Source organism: Culex quinquefasciatus, chromosome 2 (genome assembly GCF_015732765.1).
Source record: "Culex quinquefasciatus strain JHB chromosome 2, VPISU_Cqui_1.0_pri_paternal, whole genome shotgun sequence".
NCBI lineage: Eukaryota > Metazoa > Arthropoda > Insecta > Diptera > Culicidae > Culex > Culex quinquefasciatus.
In genome coordinates, this window is record NC_051862.1 from 178,878,305 (window position 1) to 178,900,865 (window position 22,561).

Below are 22,561 nucleotides of genomic sequence, written 5' to 3' on the forward strand. Positions count from 1 at the left end.
GAGTCAAGGAGTTGCGACTCTACAGTCAGCCCGATTTTATTCAACCATCAGGCTGGGCGGGGCGTTACATTTCTCAGAGGGTAGGAGTTCGAAGGCTCTTTTACTCCAAGGAACGTTCCGCTTCAGGATTCGAACCGGCGAAACTTTGGATTGCGAGTCCATTTTGCAATCTTTTCAAAGCAATGTATACGTCTTGTGCAGATCTACAAATTGCATTCAAAAGAATGTAAAAACATTACACTGTTTTTGTTCACGGTGAACTAATTGAAGATTTCGTCAAATATACAGTGGTTTCTCTCGTTGTCGATATTGAAGGGACTGTCGAGAGCGGGAGGTATCAAATTATAGAACGAATAATCAAAGCATGCTACTTGAAGGGAATGAAAAAATAATTTACAGCTAGAGCAATATTAACATCGAGAAGATAGACAGCCAGAGAGTCGACTGTATTAACATTCTTCAAAATATCAATCGAACTTTTGCAGAAAAAAATAAAACCACATTGATAAAAAATAATGTTTTATTCACTTTAAGTAACAAAAACATAAAAAATTCTTCAAAATGAATGTAACTAGAAAATGCTCACTCTCCATGTGGTATACCAAAATGATCGAACACACGTGTGTTCACTGCGTATTACTGATCACAATCACTCAATCACTGCACGCGCACTGTTCTATGTTAAGTATTTTGATTATTGGGTATTGTTCCGAGCCTACCATCTAACACGAGTACGATATCGAAGAAGAAAATAGTTTCCATGACCCGTTGTTCTAACCATTGAGCTGTTCAAGCTGTTCATCTCGCACAAAAGCAGTACAGCTTCATCCGGTAATCATCCACGCAGTAGCTCTGCTTGCCGTACAGATTCGTCCGGCTTACGCTTCCGGTCAGCGCGCACTGATTGTGGGAATCGATCCGGACCGTCGCTTCGAACTCCGCCTCGCCCGGTTTCGTCACAAAGCGGACGCTAATGTCACTGAACTGGTTCGTTGGTTTTTTCGAGATTATCTCTTCGGTTGAAATTCCCAGGCTGGCGTCCTCGATCGAGTACAGATGGAGCGTGCTGCACTGGGGATACTTTTTGAGCATTTGGTTGAGGCTGGTCACGGTGAAGCGGGTGGCCGTTACGACCCGATGGTCGTTGGTTGGAAGCGGTTTGTGATCGTGGCACGTGCACCAGTGGGGTGCGATCCCAGCGTCTTCGCAGGTTCTGCTGGGTGAAATTGGGAGGAATAGGGAGATTCCACGGGGAACTGGTTTGGTTTCGAGCAGTTCGTACGACCGCTGTTTGATGGCGGATTGAGAGAGGGTTGTGACGTCCACAAGATCTTTGAGCGTTTCGTACAGGTCAAAATGTGACGTGAGCTGTTGACGGTTTTTGCGAAGGTTGCGATACGCTGTTGGGTACTTTTGCTGGAACCACGGTGGAAGAATGAGATGGAGAAACGGTTGACGCTCCTCCATCATGCCTTGATATGTGTTACGGTAGCTGCCCCATCGGATTCCGTGATCACTCAAAAGTATGACCGCTGTCTTGTCGAGAGATCCTTCCTTCTCCATGTGCTCCAGCAGTCCCCTGTAGTCTTCGTCGACAAGCGCTGGATAGTTGAGCAGATCATGGGTCATCGTACAAGCCCATAAGAGGGAGAAGCTCAACCGACTCTTCATTGCTGTGACTATTTTCCTGCCATACTCAACCAAGATCTGGGTTGGATTCCGACCTCCGAGACAGAGTTTGGCGTTCACCTTCTTATTGTATCCGATAGAAGAGTCCGCCTGTCGGAAGAAACTCCTCAAATAGTAATCGGTAGGTTGCTCGCGGAAGCCCTTTCTCAAATAGTTGAACGTCTCCAGCGTGCTGCTATCTTCGGAGTAAAACGTTCGGTAGCCGGCGTTTGCAAATTTTCGCCAAATGAACGGACACAGATCGAAAGTACTATTCGAGTACGGATAGCATGCCGCTGCGAGCTCTTCCACGTCCAGTCCGGTCAACGCTGGAACAAGATTAGGATACGTGTTGTCTCCGACTTTGTTGTAGCCAAACATTTCAACCGCTGTAAGAGAAAATAAATTCAGACGATTTATTACACCAATCATCCCCAAATCTTACCCTTCAACTTGTCGATCACAAACTCAGCCGTCAGCGGCATCTGGCGGTGAAAGTTCAACCTGGACACGCTGTCGATGCCCAGAATCATGACGCTTAGCCTGCCTTCCTCCTTCCCGAACTTCGCGTCCAGTTCGTTCCTCGTCGCTTCACAACGCTCCTCCACCGTCGGCTTCAACGGTACAAATGCAAAGTAATCCCGATAGAAGATTGAACTCTTACTCGGGTGCGTACAAATGACCGCGATGAACTCGTTGGCGATCTCCGCCCGTTCGCCATACCCAAAGCACTGCTCCTGGCCGACGATCCGTACCGCGTTGTTAGACTTGCGTTCAAACGGCCGATAGCAACACTGGATCATGCTGGCATTCGCCAGTTCATAGTGCTTCTCGACATCCTCCTCCGTCAGCTGGTACCAGATCGAGTTCGCATCACTCTGGATCAACGCCGGAGTGCAGTTCAACGGGTCCGCCTTTTGCATAAACTTCTGAATGTTGTCGTCCATGATGGGCAAACTGGGCATCTTACAGCCCGCCGAGTTCACAAAGTACGAACTGTTGTAGTTAAAGTGCTGCTCGTCATCCTTGGTCACGAAGAACTCCTCCCAGTACGCGTTCCCGTTGCCACCACCGGCGATCCACGGCAGGCTGAGGCTGTACAAAAATACCACCACCACGCTGACCAGGATGAGGGCCAGCTTGAGACGCGCTTTTCGTGACGGAATTTTAAACGTGTGCACGCTGGCGCGTGACGACGACGGGTTGCCACGTGCCATCAGCGTGCGGTAGTCGATACCCTTTGGCATGATCCTGGTGACGGGGGAAAGGGAGAAGAGCAGATGAAGAAGGATGTTAGAATTATTTGGAAAATTGATCGACTTGTGGTTCATTATTTGTTGAGTGACAACGTTGACCTTGTTTTAATATAATTCTGAATATAAAGCAGAAAAGGTAGTTTGAGATGAAACCTGAATTACGATGTGAAATGCTTCCGATTTTTCAAGTTTTCCCACTTTTTTTTTATCTGTTAGAAGGAGGAAAAATATACCTAGTCCAATTTTATTGGATATATTTTAGATGCCGTTTGGTTACCTCGGCCCGCCAAAACATTTTTAAGAAAAAATAGAGCGATAATTACGATCTGTTATGCTGGAGCATGAGCATGAGCATGAGAGACCACCCATGGTTGTCCTTCTCCGTTGCTGAACAGAACCGTAATATCCTATCAACACAACCGGTCATACGCTTCAACGATCAAATAATGTTTCCCTTATCAACAGCATGCATGAATGCGCTGAAAAGATAAAACATCACGATCATCAAAACTAGAGCCGTTGCTAATAGGAAACAGTCATTGGCCACCAACGGCGCCCGCCATGTCAGTTTGTAGATCTCGAGGGAACGGGACGGGAATGTTAGTTAGCACAGGCTGCTACCAAGGGTGGGTTCTATACGATATCCACACCCCCGCGTGTGCCGGAAAACTACTTCTACTTGGGATTTTGTTAGTGGGAAAGGGTAATGGCCAGGATTCATCATAGAGGATGATGATGTGGCCCAATAATCAATGAATTTCGTTGAGTGATAGGGTGATGTTTTATGTATTCTCAAGGCAAACAATCGGATGATGCGGATGAGACCATTCCCGGTTATTTGGTGTTGAGTTTAGCACAAATGATTTAATCTTAGACAGCCGGCTGTGGAAAGATAGAATCATAATTGTGTGTAATTAAAAGGTGAAATATTATACTCAGCGTAACACATTTACGTAGAGTTGGCCTGAGACTATTTATACTTTTAAGTTTTTATAAGATGAGCGACCAATTAATTACTGATGAGTTATGAGTTATCTGAAGAACTTGAACAATCGCGTTGAAACAATATTTGTCACCGTGCTTTACGAGCTATAATGCTAAAAGGTGATTTCGCGGGAAACGAAAGGTCAAATATAATTTATATTATGCTAACGCATTTAAGAACGAATCTTCCCATGAAACAATCGCGAATCATTGAACAAAGAAACCCGACTGACTAACGAAAAAGACGATCGCGATATTTGAACTATACAATCTAACTAAAAAGAAAAAAAGCCACGTCAATAGAAAGGAATAGACAAACATACAGGTAACCACAAAACGGACTGCCTTAACTGTCATCGTGACAACCAGAGCAAGCCGCACCTTCACACACACACACGCACGCACTCACCCGACAAAATTACCGTCGACGAACGACGCGAAAAAAAATGCGACCCGACGGACAGGCATCGCAAAACGGACTCAATTACGATCTGTTATGCTGGATATTAAATTTTTCAATTACAAATTTTTGTTGAAAAGATCAGAAAATTTAAAAAAAAAAGTGTAATTTTCTAACACTGGAAACAACAGCTGATAATTGTATTGAAAAATCACCAAATTTCACAAAAGTTTCATTGGAACCAATAGTTTTGGATATATCGTTACAGCGTCGTCGGTTACAGGCTAAGGCTAGTAAGCTGACACTTAGAAAAAATCATTTTCATCGATTCGAATTTTTGGTGAGACTATATCTCAAAAACTAATCACCCATTTTCAAAATCCCAGAAAAAAAATACACGGAATTACCTCAGCTTTTCCATTTTCCGGAGTTTCATTCCTTCGTTAAGTATTTAAAAAAAAACGAAATATTCTAAAATTTCCGAAAATTATGACATAAAAATGACCAAAACGAAATTTTTTGACCGCATTTTCAACATTTTTCACCAAAAGATGTCTTTTTGTGTCCCATAAAACACTTAAAAACAATTTAATAACAAAATATTTTGGGGGTATTTTGGGAATCCAACCTTTAGTTTAAAAAAAAGGTAAATAAAGAAATGGCAGGGTGGCCACTCAAGTCGAGAAATCGGGAAAGTCGGGAAAAAGTCGGGAATTTGGGATTTTTTGTCAAAAAGTTGGAAATCCGAAGCATAGTCTTTAGAAAATTATTTTCTTTGTTTTGAAAATAATTTTAATATTTTATAAAAAAAAAATTAAGGTTCCATTCACAATTTCAATCTATTTATAGTTATTTAAATCATAAATATTCCTACTAAATGTTGGATGCATTTGACACAGATGTTCATGATATTTTTTATGAAACAAAAGATTTTTATTATTTTTGTATATCTAACAAAACATCTGGCCTAGCATCTGCCTTAGAACGAAGTTAATGAAAAACTAATATAAAAATAATGCCTTATTTTAACGATTATGACCAGCGTAAAGTTATGATCTCGGTTATGATTCTAGTTTCATTTTGTCAAATTGATTGAATGTTTGAAAAAATATTTAAACTTGAGTTTGGTTTTTTGCGGTAAATATTTTTAATTGTTTAACTAAATTCATTAAGTCGTTTCCAATATTTTTTTTTTATTTTTTGTGCCCTAATAGGGTTTTTGGGTTTGATATCACCTCGTCCGTCTTTACGACTAACTTTTGCGATGGATATTTTTTTTACAAATGTTTCCCTTGAACTTTCTGTGAGTATGAGTAAATTACTATAGACTTAGCTTGATTTTAGTTATCGGAAAACTTAAATATCGAATGAAATCCTTAAATATCGAACAAAGTCGTTCTGAAAGAAAAAAGTGGAAAGTTATTTTCGTTATGAAAACATGAAAAAAAATTAAATTTAAAAAAAATCAAGTAATTTATATTTAAGTTAATGATAATATGTTTAAAGAATTCATCCAATATAAAATAAAAAAATGAAATTTGTAAAATCATTTTTAACCAACTAAACAAAAATAATCAAGTTTCTAATTTTACGAAAATTGTCAATAGTTTAATTTGTTATAATTCATTTAGATATTTTTTCGTTTCAAATCATTTTTAGATAAGAAATGTCTATTATTTGAATTTATGGAAAAGTCGGGAATTTGAAAATGGGATTTTAGTGATCACCCTGAAATGGGTATTTTTTTTTCAGAGTGTACCTTTTTTCTGAATATTTCTAATAATAGTCTACCACTTTGTAGTGGACACCAAATCGATCAGAAAATTTCATCTCAAGATACAGATTTTCATATATTTTTGTAGCAATGTTTTATGAATAGCCCGTAAAATTGTATGGAGACTTGCATGAGAAAACTAATGATGCAAAATTTCTTCGTTTGACATAAAAATTGCATGGACAAAGGTTCATCTAAATTAAAAAAAAACGCGAAATAACTTGCGAAAATGTAGACAATGATTCTCTTGCGTAAATTACAACAACAAGCACATTAAAAATTTACAAAAAAAAATGGCAGCCTGTCTAGGAAATCAGGGTTGACCTGCCATCAATAATTGATCTTTTCATTTGATGTTTTATTACAATGCAATTCAAATCTACATGTCTTACCTCATGAAATAAATTTAGCTCACCAGGATTCTAGTTACATTTTAAAAGTTGTTCAGAAACGTACAGTTGATTAATCAAATTTACACTTTTTCAATTGATTTCGCAACCGCTCAGATATAAGCACGTGCAGCTAGTCAAACTTGTCACGATGTACTGATCGTCTTCATTAGGTTGGAACAGTGTAGAAGCACAATATAGGTGTGACTAAGTTAAAGTTACATCCCTTCTCTTCAATCGCGCCAAACAAAAAGCAAAAACACAACAATAAGCCCAAGCGATTCGAAAAGGGCATCCCATCGAATGATCTTACTGAAGCATAAATTATTCTAATTCATCGTTATGCGTTATGAGGTGGAAAGGGAGTATAGCTCGTAAGGATCTCCTTGTGAATAACCGAATGAGTTCGTTTCATTCAGAAATGGCCCTGTCATGTCGTCGAGGAAATACGCACATGGTGTACCAGCGCCAACAAACATACACAAGTGGCAATTTCACTTTCACCCCGAAAAATGTCTAACATTTATCGATCTATATAGAGCAGCAGCCTGACGAGCAATTTCCTGCAGCATCCTGCTGTGCAGTCATCATGCCCTTTTCGCATGATGGGGTAATTTGCCAACAGCGTTAATGGAATTCATGCTGGAATGCTTAATTCTGTGCAGAGAGATGTCAAATTATTTGTATGATAATTGACAACCCTGTCCCATAAATGTATTTCGCCTAACGACCCGGATGTTGTTCTCTTTCACTTTCCGGACTAACAAATCATTGCACCTTCTATAGAAGTCATACACTGGTAAAGCAAACTACTACGTGAACATTTTCTGTATTATATTACTGGTGTTACCAATCTACTTCTAGTACAGTGTGCATCCTCTGTAGAACCCTTTGGCAGAAGCCAAATTGAAAGCCATTTTTCAATTTGCAGCCGCACGGAACTATTTTTGGCACGTGCAGTATAAATCAGTAAACTTCCATCTGGCACGAAGCCAAGGCGAACATCGCTCAGCCGGTACTAGTTGTACTTCCGTTCCGCTGGAAACTATCACTATGCCATGTACCTTCTTCGTACATGGTTCCGATCCCCGAAGGCCTCCTTATTGCCATGTAAGATGCTTGTTTTCGTACGTTCAACCCCTTTTTCCCGAATCGGAAAATAAATTGTTTGAAAGCTTCTTCCCGAGGCAACTGTCAGCGGTGCCATAATGGCGGTAGCCATAATGTCGGCCGCCATAAAATTCCGTTCCCCGTCTCCTACTGCGCCGGGAAAAACGATTTGTGTTGTTTAATGTGCTTAGCAGTTTGTCACATTTTTCATTTTAATTTCTTTTTCAACATCCCGTCGTCTATCACAATCTGGAGCTAGCATATGATGCTCCTCTGGCGTACTGCAAGCGTACAACAAATAATGCACATTTGCAGCATCAGAAAGGCAGACCGGAGGCCCCGAGCAAAACGCTTTCGCAAATTAATAGTCATCAACAAGCTGGGAAGAAAAAGGAAAGAGGCAATTATGGATTCAATTTTCATGTGATACATTTTTAAAGACCCCGCCCCACCAGACACTGTGTCACCCCGGCGGCAATTTATGGTTATTGCTTTGTGATAACGAAACTATTGAGAGCACGGGTGCTACTCATGGAAAAGCCAAGTGTTAGTACATTGGGAATAAGAAAAGATTCATTAGTTAGGAAGAAACATGGATAGTTCTTTTAGAAAACGAAGTTTTTGGTCCTGTTAGTCAAATGATGAAAAGGCATTCTTGATTCTACGTTAGGATTGAGGATAGAGTATTTTTGTTACTTATCTTTTTATTTCCAATCTACCTAAACTCTCTCTTTTTTGTAAACCTACATGAATCCTATGGACACATTTAAAACCAAGTTGTGTGACAAAAAGTTGAAGAATTTAAGGTCCAATAGACAAATGCTTGTATAATAACAGTCAAATTCATTTAGAAAAATTAAAAATCCCATGACAATTTGGAAAAATGTATGTACAAATTTAATAAATTATAACATTTTTGTATAATGAAGATGAGTTTTTTAAATATACTTAGTGATTGTCTTGTATTTTTTTATAATTAAAAGTTGAATTCCCAAAATACCTATTTCTTAAATTTTTGAAAAAATATGTGCTTTAGGGCAACAAAAAGGGCATCTTTTGCGCTAGAGTTTATGATGGTGCAAAATTTAGTACTAAAGTTATTATTTTTGAAAAATATCAAATAGTGTTACAAAATGATAAAAATCTTTTGACTTACATTTTTCTTGATGAATAAATGCAAAATAGTTTTTTTTTCAATTAAATGAATGAGAAGTGCCATTAACACTGGAACGCCCAACGCATGTCCAACTTACACGGACGCCCAAGCCTCCCAAAAAAGTTGGAACGGTAACTTCAACTCGCTGGTTCTCGGGCATTACTCAACCAATCGGGACGATTCTTGTTTCCAGTGATTTGTAAGAATGTCTAGAGGATTCCTGAGGGGAACACCCGTGAAGAGTATCGGGGCCGGCATTTACAAAGCGGATTCAGTGGCAGTTTTTCACTCAACTAATGTTAACATGTTTAGGTTAATGTTAACATTCCATAGGTCGCCTCCCTAAGGTGTCGTGATAAGGCCCAGTTTGTGACGATACACTACCTTCCCTTTACTAAGCAATCGAATCCAGAAGGGAAAAGATCACCAGTTGTGTTGGTCCGAGCCGGGATTTGAACCCCGATCTACCGCTTACGAGGCGGAAGCGTTACCACTAGGCTACGTGGCTCGGTTTTAATGCTAATGCTCGTACTTAATCACATTTTTGATAAAAATACTTTATATCGTTGCCCTGTTTGTCGTAACTGTTTGTCCCTTTTTTGGGTCTATTGCTCCTAGGATACAATCTTTTTGAGCCTACTTTTTCGACCTACCTTCTGATTGGTTGAAATCTCGAAGCACTTGGCGAACTTTTTTGACGTACGGTTCAGCCCCAGCTCGTACAGTACAGCCGCACAAATTCGGTCGACAAACATGCTAAATCATTGTGATGTTTTAAGCCACAAACCAACATTAGAATGGTTGATTTCACTTGCATTACGTGCATAATTAGCATGGACATAATTTATATCATTCATTCATGAGTTTTAATCATATTTAAACATTTTTTGCGTAGCCAAATAACTAGCCCGTAATATGCAAGAAAGACTGTAGCGTGTGAAAAGCGCACACACACTGTCACAATTTGTAGAAGTGTCAAAAGGACTGTAAATAGAGCCATGCTCTCCGAGATGGACGATGTAACTTTAATCAGTTATTTTATTGATTTGGTGACAGTTTAGTGGTTGTTTATGCAATGGTATTGTGCAACCAATCAACAAAAACACATTGCCGGAGGTTGAATATCCGGGGGATGGCTCTTATTCGTGTGCTGAGCGATGAAAGCCGTGACGCTGAGTGTCAAGAAACGGTAAGCAAATCGATGCCGATGTGCTCTCTTGTACTAAGCTTGCTGGGATTCCTATCTAGATAGTTGAAGAGAGCACACGGGCATCGAAATGTGGTGAAAATTTTGGACCTTATGGGCAAGTAGCAATTTGCCAAGAAAAAAGTGAAGAGTGATATATTTATTGCTTTATTCCTAATTTAAGAGGAAAAAAGAATTATTTTTGCCCGCCAAGATACAGCACGTATCATTCTCAAGTACCGTAAACTGGGGTCAATCGGGACACATGGGGCGAATTGGGACAGCAGTTTTAACCATGTTGGAGCACAATATTTTGATTTTTCTGGTTGGTTTCGGATAGAACAGACTCAGACCAACAAAATGTGTACATCCATTTCCAAATTTAAAAGCTTTAAGTGCTCTAAAAACGGCTGTCCCTATTCAGACTGTAGTCCCGATTCGCCCCAGATTACGGTACCAGATTTGGTGAAATGCACAATTCCGTTGAATTGAGTTTGGTAGACCCAAAATAGGTACTAGGCCCAAAATAGGGACAAATACCCCATATTGCAACTGAAAAGATTGGAAAGTGTTGAAAACATTTAAAATTGCTGAAAATTTAAACAAAATATATTAGATAATGGTTAGATTTTGAGAAGAGGCTTGAAAACAAATTGAAAATTTAAAACAAAACATAATACAAGCAAATATTAGAATGCTACTCCAAAAAAACAAACCCAAACCCGTTAATTTAAATGCTCTAAAACTGCCTTTGAAACACGAGAAAAAAAATGTAACAATCCATGTTTGATACAGCATTGAAAAAATAATCGTTCAAAACTATATTCCTCGTTTTACGCGAAGTCACTTTTCATTTCGTCTATTTCTCTTCAACTTTACAATATTTTTGCTAGCTTCAAAAAGCGTTTTGTAACTCTACACAAAACGTAAAAAATGCTTGCAAAAATGTTGTATCGCTCCAGAAAAAAAAAACGAAATATTAGAAAAGCGTAACGTCTGGCGTAAAAAGAGATTTCTCTGCATTTTAAATCAAATGAGCAGCTTTTAGGAATAATAGAATCAAGTTCAAACATAAATTCCTCCGATTTGTTTAGGCGACAAAAACTTTAAAGATATGTCTAATTGCCTAACCTTCAGGTAACAATCAGCTGTATTTTTCAAAAAAATCTTTTTCTTTGGTGTTCAATCATGTCATATAGGGATCTGGTACAATCGGTCAACCTTACTGCAATTCTATGAAATCACACAACTCATATCGTTCCATGAACGACACGCCAATCAAAGAATAAATTAATTCGATTTCGTCATACAATGAATCTAATTAGTCGTTGCTACTTGCAGCACCGCAACATCTGCGCTGACAATGCAGAGGAACACTATGTTCGTTGACATTGTTCACGGTTTTCAACGATCTCCCAGTGGATCAATTCAATTGCTTCTCTCGTCTTGTTTGATTGGATGATATCAAAGACCTGACGTACTGCAGACAACTTTGTCAAGATTGCAATTTGTTTCGATTTGTGGTTCTTCACACCTGATTTGTCACAACTATCAAACACTGTCCAAATGAATTAAGTTTTTTAGAAGTGGTAGACGAAGCAAAGAATTTTATTAACTCCTGTAGCCAAAGATATGATTATTAAATCGCCATAATCTCCCAAAATAACTGGATCAGACGAATCAGATCTGATTCCAATAACAGCATTCCGAGAAAAGCTAATTACAGATCTTTTTATGAAGAAACTTTCCCAACAGATAGTTGGCAGAGCGAGCCCACATGAATACACCATCCAGAGTCCGCTCCAGACGGGGTACCATTTTTCAATCAAGCTGGAAAATAAATTCCAAAAGCTCATAATCCCCCCCTCGTCGACCCACCCACGCCGGGTGTGATCCTGCGAGTCAAAAAGGATCCCCCCGTCGCTCGTGTTGACTGCTGATGCCGAAGGAAGTGGTAATCCTTTTTCTCAATTCACTTTTTTCACATTCTGATGGAGGGGGGCTGGACTGCGGCCGGAAGTGAGGATGGCCATATTTCCCATAGGGCACTCGAAGGTTAGGAACGCGTGTTATTTCAACACTATAAGATTTTTGCACGGTCGATTTGCTTTTCTACTCGTAATGGCAATGCGGGCTGGCGCTGATGCTTCGGCCAGGTGTGGGATTTCATGTGGAAATATGGTTTGGCGAATTTAAGGAATAGTATTGGAAATGGGTTTCAGTATAGAGGAACCGTTTAAAAAAAAATCCAAACACAAATAGTTAAGGTTGAAGGGTTTACACATCATTACAAATACTTTTTTTGTAATAAAAAATTCTATATACCGTAAAACGGGGTGACTTTGATAGCCGGGGTGACTTTGATAGGTTTGCGATTTTTCCGAAAAATGAAGAGTACAATTAAAATACGTAAGGAATGGTTTAGAAACATACTGACCGTGGTAGAGAAGTGTTCAAAGTACCTCAAGAAGAACTTTTCATAAAATTTTGGCAAGTTTAAAAAGTTAGTTAACTATAGTTAAGGAAATGTTGATGAAAGTCATTATTTTAAGCTTCTCAAAGTGGCATGATTTTCTCAATGAAAATGATTTTAAATCGGAAAATGGAATGCATTTTCGGATTCTTTGGACAATTTTCCACTAGGGGAAGGTTAAAAAAGTTTGTAAATAATAAATAATATGTGTTTTTGAAACACAATTAAAAAAAAAACCTCAAAATTTATAGGCAGTTTCAGTTGAACAAATTTCATGTAAAATGTGAAAACTTGTGATTCGAGCTTTGAATTCAGTATAAAATGCAATATAAATCGATAATTTTATAAACAAAACTTGTTTTAACAAATTTCAGGCAAAATTCCGACTTTTTAACAATTTTACCTAAAATTTATATGTATTGTGTGTGTGTGTGTGTGGTCCAATCCAATACCCGCTGGCCGGCAGCGAAATTATGGGAAAGAATAGTTTGTATCAGACTTGGTTTATGCTGATACAACATATCTCAGTCCCGGGTATTAGGTGGTGACAGCCCTCGCGCTGCTTCCAATGACCCATTTCAGAATGGCAGAGATCCTAGCGGCCCAATTCCGAGGTCATTGGGCATTGTCTGGCCCCGCCTAAACATAGAACAAGAACCAGACGGATCCTCGAACTATCTTTAAACTTCCAATCCCTTCAGGCAAAACAGGGATCAGCTCGTATATAATGGTAAATAAGAGGCATTTGTGTATCAGTTCTTTGAATTTTTTCGTTCACTGATGAAGCTCGTCGATTTTTTCTTCTTCTTTTTCATTTTTTCACTGATTTTATCGCCAGAGGACGCGCAGGCTCAAACCTGTCATCCTCCGACAAAGCTCGCACTCAAACTGACCCCGCCAAAACGAGACCGACGCTTCCGCCTTTTCTTCTTCTTTTTTTTCCTTTTTTTTCACTGATTTTATCGCCAGAGGACGCGCAGGCTCAAACCTGTCATCCTCCGACAAAGCTCGCACTCAAACTGACCCCGCCAAAACGAGACCGACGCTTCCGCCTTTTCTTCTTCTTTTCTCCTTTTTTTTCACTGATTTTTTTGACAGAGGACGCGCAGGCTCAAACCTGTCATCCTCCGACAAAGCTCGCACTCAAACTGACCCCACCAAAACGAGACCGACGCTTCCGCCTTTTCTTCTTCTTTTTCCTTTTTTTTCACTGATTTTTTTGCCAGAGGACGCGCAGGCTCAAACCTGTCATCCTCCGACAAAGCTCGCACTCAAACTGACCCCACCAAAACGAGACCGACGCTTCCGCCTTTTCTTCTTCTTTTTTCTTTTTTTTTTTCACTGATTTTTTTGCCAGAGGACGCGCAGGCTCAAACCTGTCATCCTCCGACAAAGCTCGCACTCAAACTGACCCCACCAAAACGAGACCGACGCTTCCGCCTTTTCTTCTTCTTTTTTCTTTTTTTTCACTGATTTTTTTGCCAGAGGACGCGCAGGCTCAAACCTGTCATCCTCCGACAAAGCTCGCACTCAAACTGACCCCGCCAAAACGAGACCGACGCTTCCGCCTTTTCTTCTTCTTTTTTTTCCTTTTTTTCACTGATTTTATCGCCAGAGGACGCGCAGGCTCAAACCTGTCATCCTCCGACAAAGCTCGCACTCAAACTGACCCCGCCAAAACGAGACCGACGCTTCCGCCTTTTCTTCTTCTTTTCTCCTTTTTTTTCACTGATTTTTTTGCCAGAGGACGCGCAGGCTCAAACCTGTCATCCTCCGACAAAGCTCGCACTCAAACTGACCCCGCCAAAACGAGACCGACGCTTCCGCCTTTTCTTCTTCTTTTTTTCCTTTTTTCACTGATTTTATCGCCAGAGGACGCGCAGGCTCAAACCTGTCATCCTCCGACAAAGCTCGCACTCAAACTGACCCCGCCAAAACGAGACCGACGCTTCCGCCTTTTCTTCTTCTTTTCTCCTTTTTTTTCACTGATTTTTTTGCCAGAGGACGCGCAGGCTCAAACCTGTCATCCTCCGACAAAGCTCGCACTCAAACTCACCTAAAATTTATATGTATTTTGCTAAAAAGCTTATACACTTAGTTAACTAAATATAAACATTGATTTTTTTTCTTAAAAACTATATCAGCTACTTTAGTAATGGTACATTTAGCGTGCAAATAAAGTTTGAACAACTTAAATATGATTTTAACAAGAAAAACTATGACTATCAAAGTCACCCCGGAATTAAAACTATGAATTTTTAACGTAACTATTTTTCTAAACATTATTGAAAAAACTTTTTTTTCCGAAAAAGTGCATGGACTTTGTGTAGTCTACCCCAGTACATGTTTTAAAAATAATAATCTTGAGAAATACCTTACCTGTTGGAAAATATTCTAAAAACAAATAGAAAACCTATCAAAGTCACCCCGGTTTACGGTAATTGATTTTTTTTTAAACACATAATATTTCCAACTGGAAATAATAACCTCATTATTTTACCTGCAATTATCGAAAGAATTCTGGTTTAATTTTAACAACATTCAAATTTTGTCAACTTTCGAACTGTTGTTCATTCGACCGTTTCAAGGTTGATACATGTAGAAAATCTCAACATTTCATATTACGGCAAAATTGTTAATTCCACTAAAAAGATGATTTCCAATCACTCCTGAAAGTTTCATGAAAATATTTCATGATTCAAGTAACAGACGATTTAAGTTTAAAATTTTGCCATGCGCAAAGCGAACTGTCAAATTTTGTGAGCGTTTTTCTCTAAACACATAATTGATTTACGGGTGCCACGATATCTCGAGATGGGATAGACCGAATTCGCTGAAATTTGGAATGAAGACTCTCAAAATATATTCCGTGTGCGTGACGAAGCCGGATTTTGAAATTTTGCTTTTTAAAAAAATACAAAAATCAAAAAATGACGATTTTTAATATGAAAAACTCAAAAATATTTTTTTAAATAAACTTTGTAAAAATCGGCCTTCTTCATGCACACGGAACCGGTTTAGCGAGTCTTCACAAAAAATTTGAGCCGATTTGGTCGAAACAGTGTTGAGATATCGTGGCACCCGTTTTTTTGAAACTGCTTACTTCAAATAGCTATATCTCGGCAAAGATACAATCAAATGTCTTCAAATTTGTGCTGTTAAAAGTTGAAAATGTATATTTCAATGCCCTGAAAACAAATTTACAAAAAATGTAAGCGTTCGCTCATACCAACCTCTGACATTTTTGCCGATTTACATGTATGTAACCCCTTAATCAATAATATTATCGTCTGACGATAACAAAAATGGTTATCGTTATCGTCGGGACGATAAATCTATCCGCGATAATCTTATCGCCGATAATGGACGATAATTTATTTTTAAAATCTTTCTACAATAGATTTGTTCAACCATATCATGTTACACTCTCAATGCTTTCATTAAGAATAAATATTTTTTTAAATCTAGTAAGTTTCAAAGTAAAATATACACTCACTACCGTATTTTTTCGAAAATATTCAAATTGTCATAATTTTCAAATTCTCAAATTTTCTAAACAAGCAAAATTTTTCATGCTTTATAAATAATTAGAATTGTGCAAATTTTGCAAAATTTTTAAAAAAAATTAGCATTTCGAAAAAAATACGGTAATTTGTGATTTTTTTGTATTTTATTTTAAAAAACTGTAAGGCCGCTGCAAATATTTTTTGAAGTTTATGTCCCTCGACTATAGTCGGTGTCGAGGGGGAGGGGGGGGGGCATGGTCTAAACATTTGAATGAAAAAAGTGTTTTAAAATGCTCAGTTGTTTTGCAATCATTAGTTTTCAAAATAACCAAGTACCGTAAACCGGGGTGACTTTGATAGGATTTAAATTTGTTTTTAGAATATTTTCCAACAGGTAAGGTTTTTCTCAAGATTATTATTTTTTAAACTTGTACTGGGGTAGACTACACAAAGTCCATGCACTATTTCGGAAAAAAAGTTTTTTCAATAATGTTTAGAAAAATAGTTACGTTAAAAATTCTTAGTTTTAATTCCGGGGTGACTTTGATAGTCATAGTTTTGCCTTCCTCACTTTACTGAGGAAAGGCTATAAAATCACTCGAAAAACGAACTTTTTAGTTAGACCTCCTAGACCTACCTTCATTTGTATATATCGACTCAGAATCACCAGCTGAGCAAATGTCTGTGTGTTTGGCTGTATGTAGACATGTGTACCAAATCAATGTCACTGGAATATCTTGTCATAGGCTCAACCGATTTTGGCCGGAATGGTTTTAATCGATCCGTCTTAACGTCCCCTAAGTTGCTATTTAAATTCATGCAGTTTTATCATGTATTTAAAAAGTTATGTTAAAAAAACTGTTTCATATTAAATTAAAATTATGGTAAAAAGGGTGGTTTTTTCATGAAACCCTCACATGTTATATATTTTTAGAAAGCTTATGAGAAGACCTCTCTTGTGGATTAAGAATTTTCAAGATCTGACTCACTTATCTAAAATTACAAGTAGTTTAAAAAATGGTCTGAATTTACATAACCTCAAATGGTCCCGTCTGATCGCCACGAAAAAAGCCTTGAAGAGGGATGCCATTTTCCTGAAAGGCGGTGTCTGTATAATCTTGACAAAAAGTCTGTAGGAAGTCTGTTTTTTTACTCGTCACTTATTTTTATTAGGACCTCTTAGGTGCTGCGATCACGTTAGGGGAGATCCATAAACCATGTGGACACTTTAGGGGATTGTAATCACTCTATAAATGAGAGGAAGGCACCAACCACCAAAAGGTGGATTAAGTTACGTTTTCTTGTTAAAATCATATTTAAGATGTTCAAACTATATTTGTACGCTAAATGTACCATCACTAAAATAGCTGATATAGTTTTTAAGAAAAAAAATCAATGTTTATATTTAGTTGACTAAGTTTATATGCTTTTTAATAAAATACATCTAAATTTTAGGTAAAATTGTTACTAAGTCGGAATTTTGCATGAAATTTGTTAAAACTAGTTTTGTTTATGAAATTATCGATTTATATTGCATTTTATACTGAATTCAAAGCACGAATCATAAGTTATCACATTTTACACGAAATTTGTTCAACTGAAATTGCCTATAAATTTGGAGATGTTTTTTAATTGTGTTTCAAAAACACATATTATTTATTATTTACAAACTTTTTTAACCTTCTCCTAGTGAAAAATTGTCCAAAGAATCCGAAAATACATTCCGTTTTCCGATTAAAAATCATGTTCATTGCGAAAATCATGACACTTTGAGAAGTTCAAAATAATGACTTTCATCAACATTTTCTTAACTATAGTTAACTAACTTTTTAAACTTGTCAAAATTTTATGAAAAGTTCTTTCTGAGGTACTTTGAACACTTCTCTACCACGGTCAGTATGTTTCTAAACCATTCATTGAGTATTTTAATCGTACTCTTCATTTTGCGGAAAAATCGCAAACCTATCAAAGTCACCCCGGCTATCAAAGTCACCCCGTTTTACGGTATTGAAAAATTTTTTTTTTGCCGAAGAAAAAACTTTTTGCCGTGCCGTACATTGGAATTCCACAAAAAATGAAAATATTTTTGACCGATCCCAGACATACTAAATATGATTTGAAACGCAGGAAAATGCATTTCTAATTGTTTTCAGTTGGTTAGACTTCTTTATCCTTTAAAATTTTGAAGATTTTTGATTTTTTTTGCCTCCTGATTTTTAAGACCGGTTTTGAAGGGGGGGGGGGACATAAATTTTGAAAAATATTTGCAACGGCCTAATAAAATAAAAGAAAGCAAATAAATCGCTTCGTTTGATACCCATATAACAAATTATGAAAATGTGAGTACCTTCGAAAAAATAGGTATTTTGTGAAAATTTTAGTATTTTCAAAAAAAACTCTTTTAATGGGAAATAGCAAAACAAATTTCACTCCGTTTAATACCCATATTGCAAATTATTAAAATTTGAGTACTTTTAAAAAAATACGGTATTTTGTTTTCAATTTTGAGTATGTATTTTACTGTGCAACTTGCTAGATTTTCAATATATATATTCTTGGTGGAAGCATTCAAAATTTAACATGGTATAGTTAAATTAAGTCGATTTTAGAAAGATTTAAAAAAATAATTATCGTCCATAACGAAATAACGATAATGACAGATTATCGTTATCGAGCCTCGATAATTTTATCGTTAACAACCTTGGACCGTTTGTACTTTGACCTTTTGCCCAACTTATATCTTTCGACCTTTGTCGCACATTTAAAAATTAAAATTTCAATAACATGATAAAACTTATTAAAAAACAGACTATTAAAATTTTTATTTAATGTCCCCCCCACCCCTTTCATAAATGTCTTTAAAATCAGGAGGCAAAACATAGTAATAAATATAAGAAAATTTTAATATGTATTGATAAACATGTACAATTGATTTTAAACTATTTAAAATATGTATTTCAATAGAAAGGTAATTTTAATATTTATTTATAAAACTTGTACAATTGATTGTAAACTGAAACTGAAACTCCTGTCTTTTAATGTCATTCATGAAGAACGAAGCGAGCTTCTTTTCTGCACACAAAAAAAAAACAGAATCGAAAAGTAATAATTTTTGATACAAGGGCTGAAAGTTCTACTTTTCAGCATTCAAATGATGAACTTTTCAGCTTTTTCATCTTTTAACTTGAGTTTAAGATTTATTTTACAAGTGAACATTGTCGAGATATGTTTATATAAAAATCCAACTAAGGCAGAGATTATTTTCTGTTAGCAGAATTAATCCTCTTCTCCGTCCGAAGCACGTTCCATCGCCGGCTATTGATCCCTTTTCACACCACTGACTGAATCAAACACGAGAATTTTCAACCTTTTTTTTCTTCCATTTGTTTTCCACTTTCTCTAGCTCACGTTCAAAACAGCATCTTCTGTAGTCGTCCCCTACCAACACCCACCACCGGCGATAGCGATTTCCCGACGCGACGACCCCAGCCTGATCCTGTTTTTCCCTCATTTCGATTTCCTCCTCCCAACTCACCTTGTCTTCGTCATGTGCTGTGCTCTCGCCTTGCGAGAGTGTATCAGGCGTATCCAGCGAGGCAAGGTTCTTGATTCTGTATCACCACCACCCCTTAATTCACACTATACTGCTCAAGCTCAAGGCTGAATGTAAATACAAACTCCCTGCCCGAAGATCTGATTTTGTCGACGACTAATTGGCACTCACTCACATGTGGAAAAAGGGTGAAAAAGGACCTTTCAATTCAACATTTCCACCGTGCGGAAGGAAAATGTTCTCATTTTAAACTTTTTTCTCTCTTCCTTACAATCTCTGCGCTAAAAATACTTTTTTCCAGCCCTGAAGGCGTCTACGAGGTCGTTATCATTGCGTACATTTTTGTGCTGCCCCACACTCTAGTAGTTTGCCCTTTTTGCTTCGTTATTTCCTGGGAAAATTCTTCCTTCCGCCCCTGGGGGTATGTTTTTCCATTATAATTCCAAGCCCCCACCTGGAAAGCCTTATTTTCCGCACTCAAAAAGCACACACTCTGATGGATTTAAATCACATTTCTTGTAACAATGTTAACTTCTAAATCCGTGCCAGCATCCCTCACAGGTCCCTACTGCAGACGGCGATGTGCTGAGAGCCAGTTAGTTTCCAGCCCAGCGGGCACACACAAAAAGGATGGTCGTGGAAAAGTCGAAAAATCCTTAGCGCCACAACCGTTCAGGACGAGCTCCAGCCTCCAACTGGTAGCAGCATCCTGCAAGAGCGGATTTAGCAGAGAGAGAGGAGACCACTCGTTGCCTTCCTTACTTCCTGGTCCCTCTCCAAAAATACTCGCGCGGATGCACTTTATTACGCTCACGAAAAGTAAAAGTCCTAGAAAATTACAACCATTTCCACTGAACGGTGGATGCAGCCACCGTCACCCCTTTCCAAATTGTTTCTTTTGTGTTATGCTCTCTGTTGAGAGAAGGCTTTCTCTGTGAAATGTTACTTATTTTTGTTGCAAAGGTTTTTTACCTAATAAATTGGCTTGCATTTATATTGAACAATATTTCCGAAGAATTAAAACTGCTGTCTTGCTACCTGATTCCTCGAACAATATTAGTTTTATTTAGATTAATCAAAACATATACATAACTTTTAATTAAACGCAATAAATAGATTAAAAAATCATGCCAAAACTTCAGCTTTTTTTATGCCTCACATTTCTGCTAAATGGAAAATTATGCTTTCTGATGTGAATCAAATAATTTATCCGGAAAAAAATATTAATTTTGAACAAAAAAAAAGAATTTCAAACTAAAAATGTTCAATAATGAAGTTGAAACATAATTTTTAAATTAAAAGAAAAATTAATAAAAATAAACAAGCAAATTTGATTGCAAATAAACTAAATAGAGCAAATAATTTAAATTTTACATTAATTTTTCTGAATTAAGAGACTCATCTCATTTAAAATAAAATTATTTAAATTTTAAGGTTCACAATGCATTTAAAAGCGCTCAAAAATTGTTGCATTTGAAGGATAAAGCATCCCAATTGGCTAAACCAAAAAGGAATTACTGACATTTTAGTAAAAACATAGCATAATTTTCAAACATCTAGGACTACCATCTGAAACTGGGAATGTAGTTTAACATATAAAATATACAGTTTTTAATTAAGTGAATTTTTTGGTGTCAATTTTTGCTCGATTTGCTGGTCAGAATTTCATCAAATTCGTGTTTCTGAGCCAATTTCACAATAGAAACCTGCATAAAATAATAGTTTATGCAACAAATTGCAAAAATAAGATTTTTTCAGCTCGAGCACGAGCACGGATAAATACGACGAGTGCTGAAAACATCAAGTTTTGCAACGAGTTGCTTACAACTTTTATGCAATTCCGAAATAGTAGTTTATGCAACAAGTTGCAAAAAGAAGTTTTTTTTCAGCACGAGTTGTATATTTATCCAACGAGGTTTACCGAGTTGGATAAATACGGCGAGTGATGAAAAAACAAGTTTTGCATCAAGTTCCATAACACATTTTTTGCAATTCCGACAAACACCCTTTGAACAGAATTATAAGTCAAATCTAGAGTTTTTTTTTAAAAAAGGTCCTATAAATCAAATTTTATTTTTTTTCTTTTTGGGTATTTTTAGAACCGGGTTGAGTCAGGGGTATTCAAAAACACCCAAAAAGCAAAAGATTGAAAATTTGGTTTGTAGGACCTTTTAAAAAATACTCTGGAAATGGGTGCAGAATAGTGGTTCGCAAAGCGGCCTCAATTTAGAACTGTCAAAGCGGAACCAATTTACTGTTTTCAAAATGATACGAAGAAGTGGCAAGTATTGTAATCGATCTATAATTTATTTGGTCAGTATTTAAAAAATGACACGAGCTTTTGAGGTATTCGAAGTCAACAAATCTTGATACAGAGACACATAATCTCGGAACTTCCATTCGGCTGTTCTTCTGGTTCACAAAATTCCACCCACTTCTGATGTAATTTTTCGTCACGTGGAAAATAAAAAAAACCATCTTTTGGCAGCCCATCGTTTAGTCTACGAACATAAAATGTGCGAAGCACTTAATTTCTCAGCGAAAACTTTAACATCAACAGATCCAAAATGTTTCAAAAAAAGTCACTTCAGCAGCAAAAAATATGTCACGCTTGAGCTTGAACAAAGCCTTCTACTTTGTTTATGTTTACAGCAGTAGTGCACTTGTAGTAGTGAGGAGCAGTTGGGAGCTTTCGAAAATCACGTTACGCATTCTGTCTTTTCAGCACCCAGGAAATGTCCATCAAAAAAAATCAAATTATTCGCTCTACAGCATTGCCTTGGCGTTCTCGATTGCGAGATTCCTACTCGTAACTAGGTGTTCGAAGGCTTGATTGTTGAGGCAATTGCAAACCTCTTTTTACACCTTAGCTTCCATCCACCCCGGGATTCGAACTGACGACCTTTGGATTGTTAGTCCAACTGCCTACCAGCGACTCCACCGAGACAGGACCCAGGGAGACGACTCCTACACCTGGACTGAGCTAACGAACTAACCTTTTTAGGTTAGTCCGGGGCCAACATTTACTTCCCTTCCGACGGAAGGCGTGATCAGACAAATCTCGTCTCGAAAAATGCCACCGGGACCGTCTGGGATCGAACCCAGG

At 37.5% G+C, this 22,561-nt stretch overlaps 1 protein-coding gene across 1 annotated transcript; it reads right to left on the reverse strand.

Moving 5' to 3' along the window:
• Positions 1-498: 498 nt before the first annotated feature.
• LOC6037023 lies at positions 499-20,141 on the reverse strand. The gene is made up of 3 exons (XM_038256450.1): positions 19,438-20,141; positions 2,114-2,919; positions 499-2,057 (listed from the first exon to the last, which is right to left on the reverse strand). The coding sequence occupies exons 1-3, from the start codon at positions 19,449-19,451 to the stop codon at positions 799-801; spliced, it is 2,079 nt and encodes a 692-aa protein (XP_038112378.1). The 5' UTR covers positions 19,452-20,141; the 3' UTR covers positions 499-798.
• Between the last annotated feature and the right edge of the window lie 2,420 nt (positions 20,142-22,561).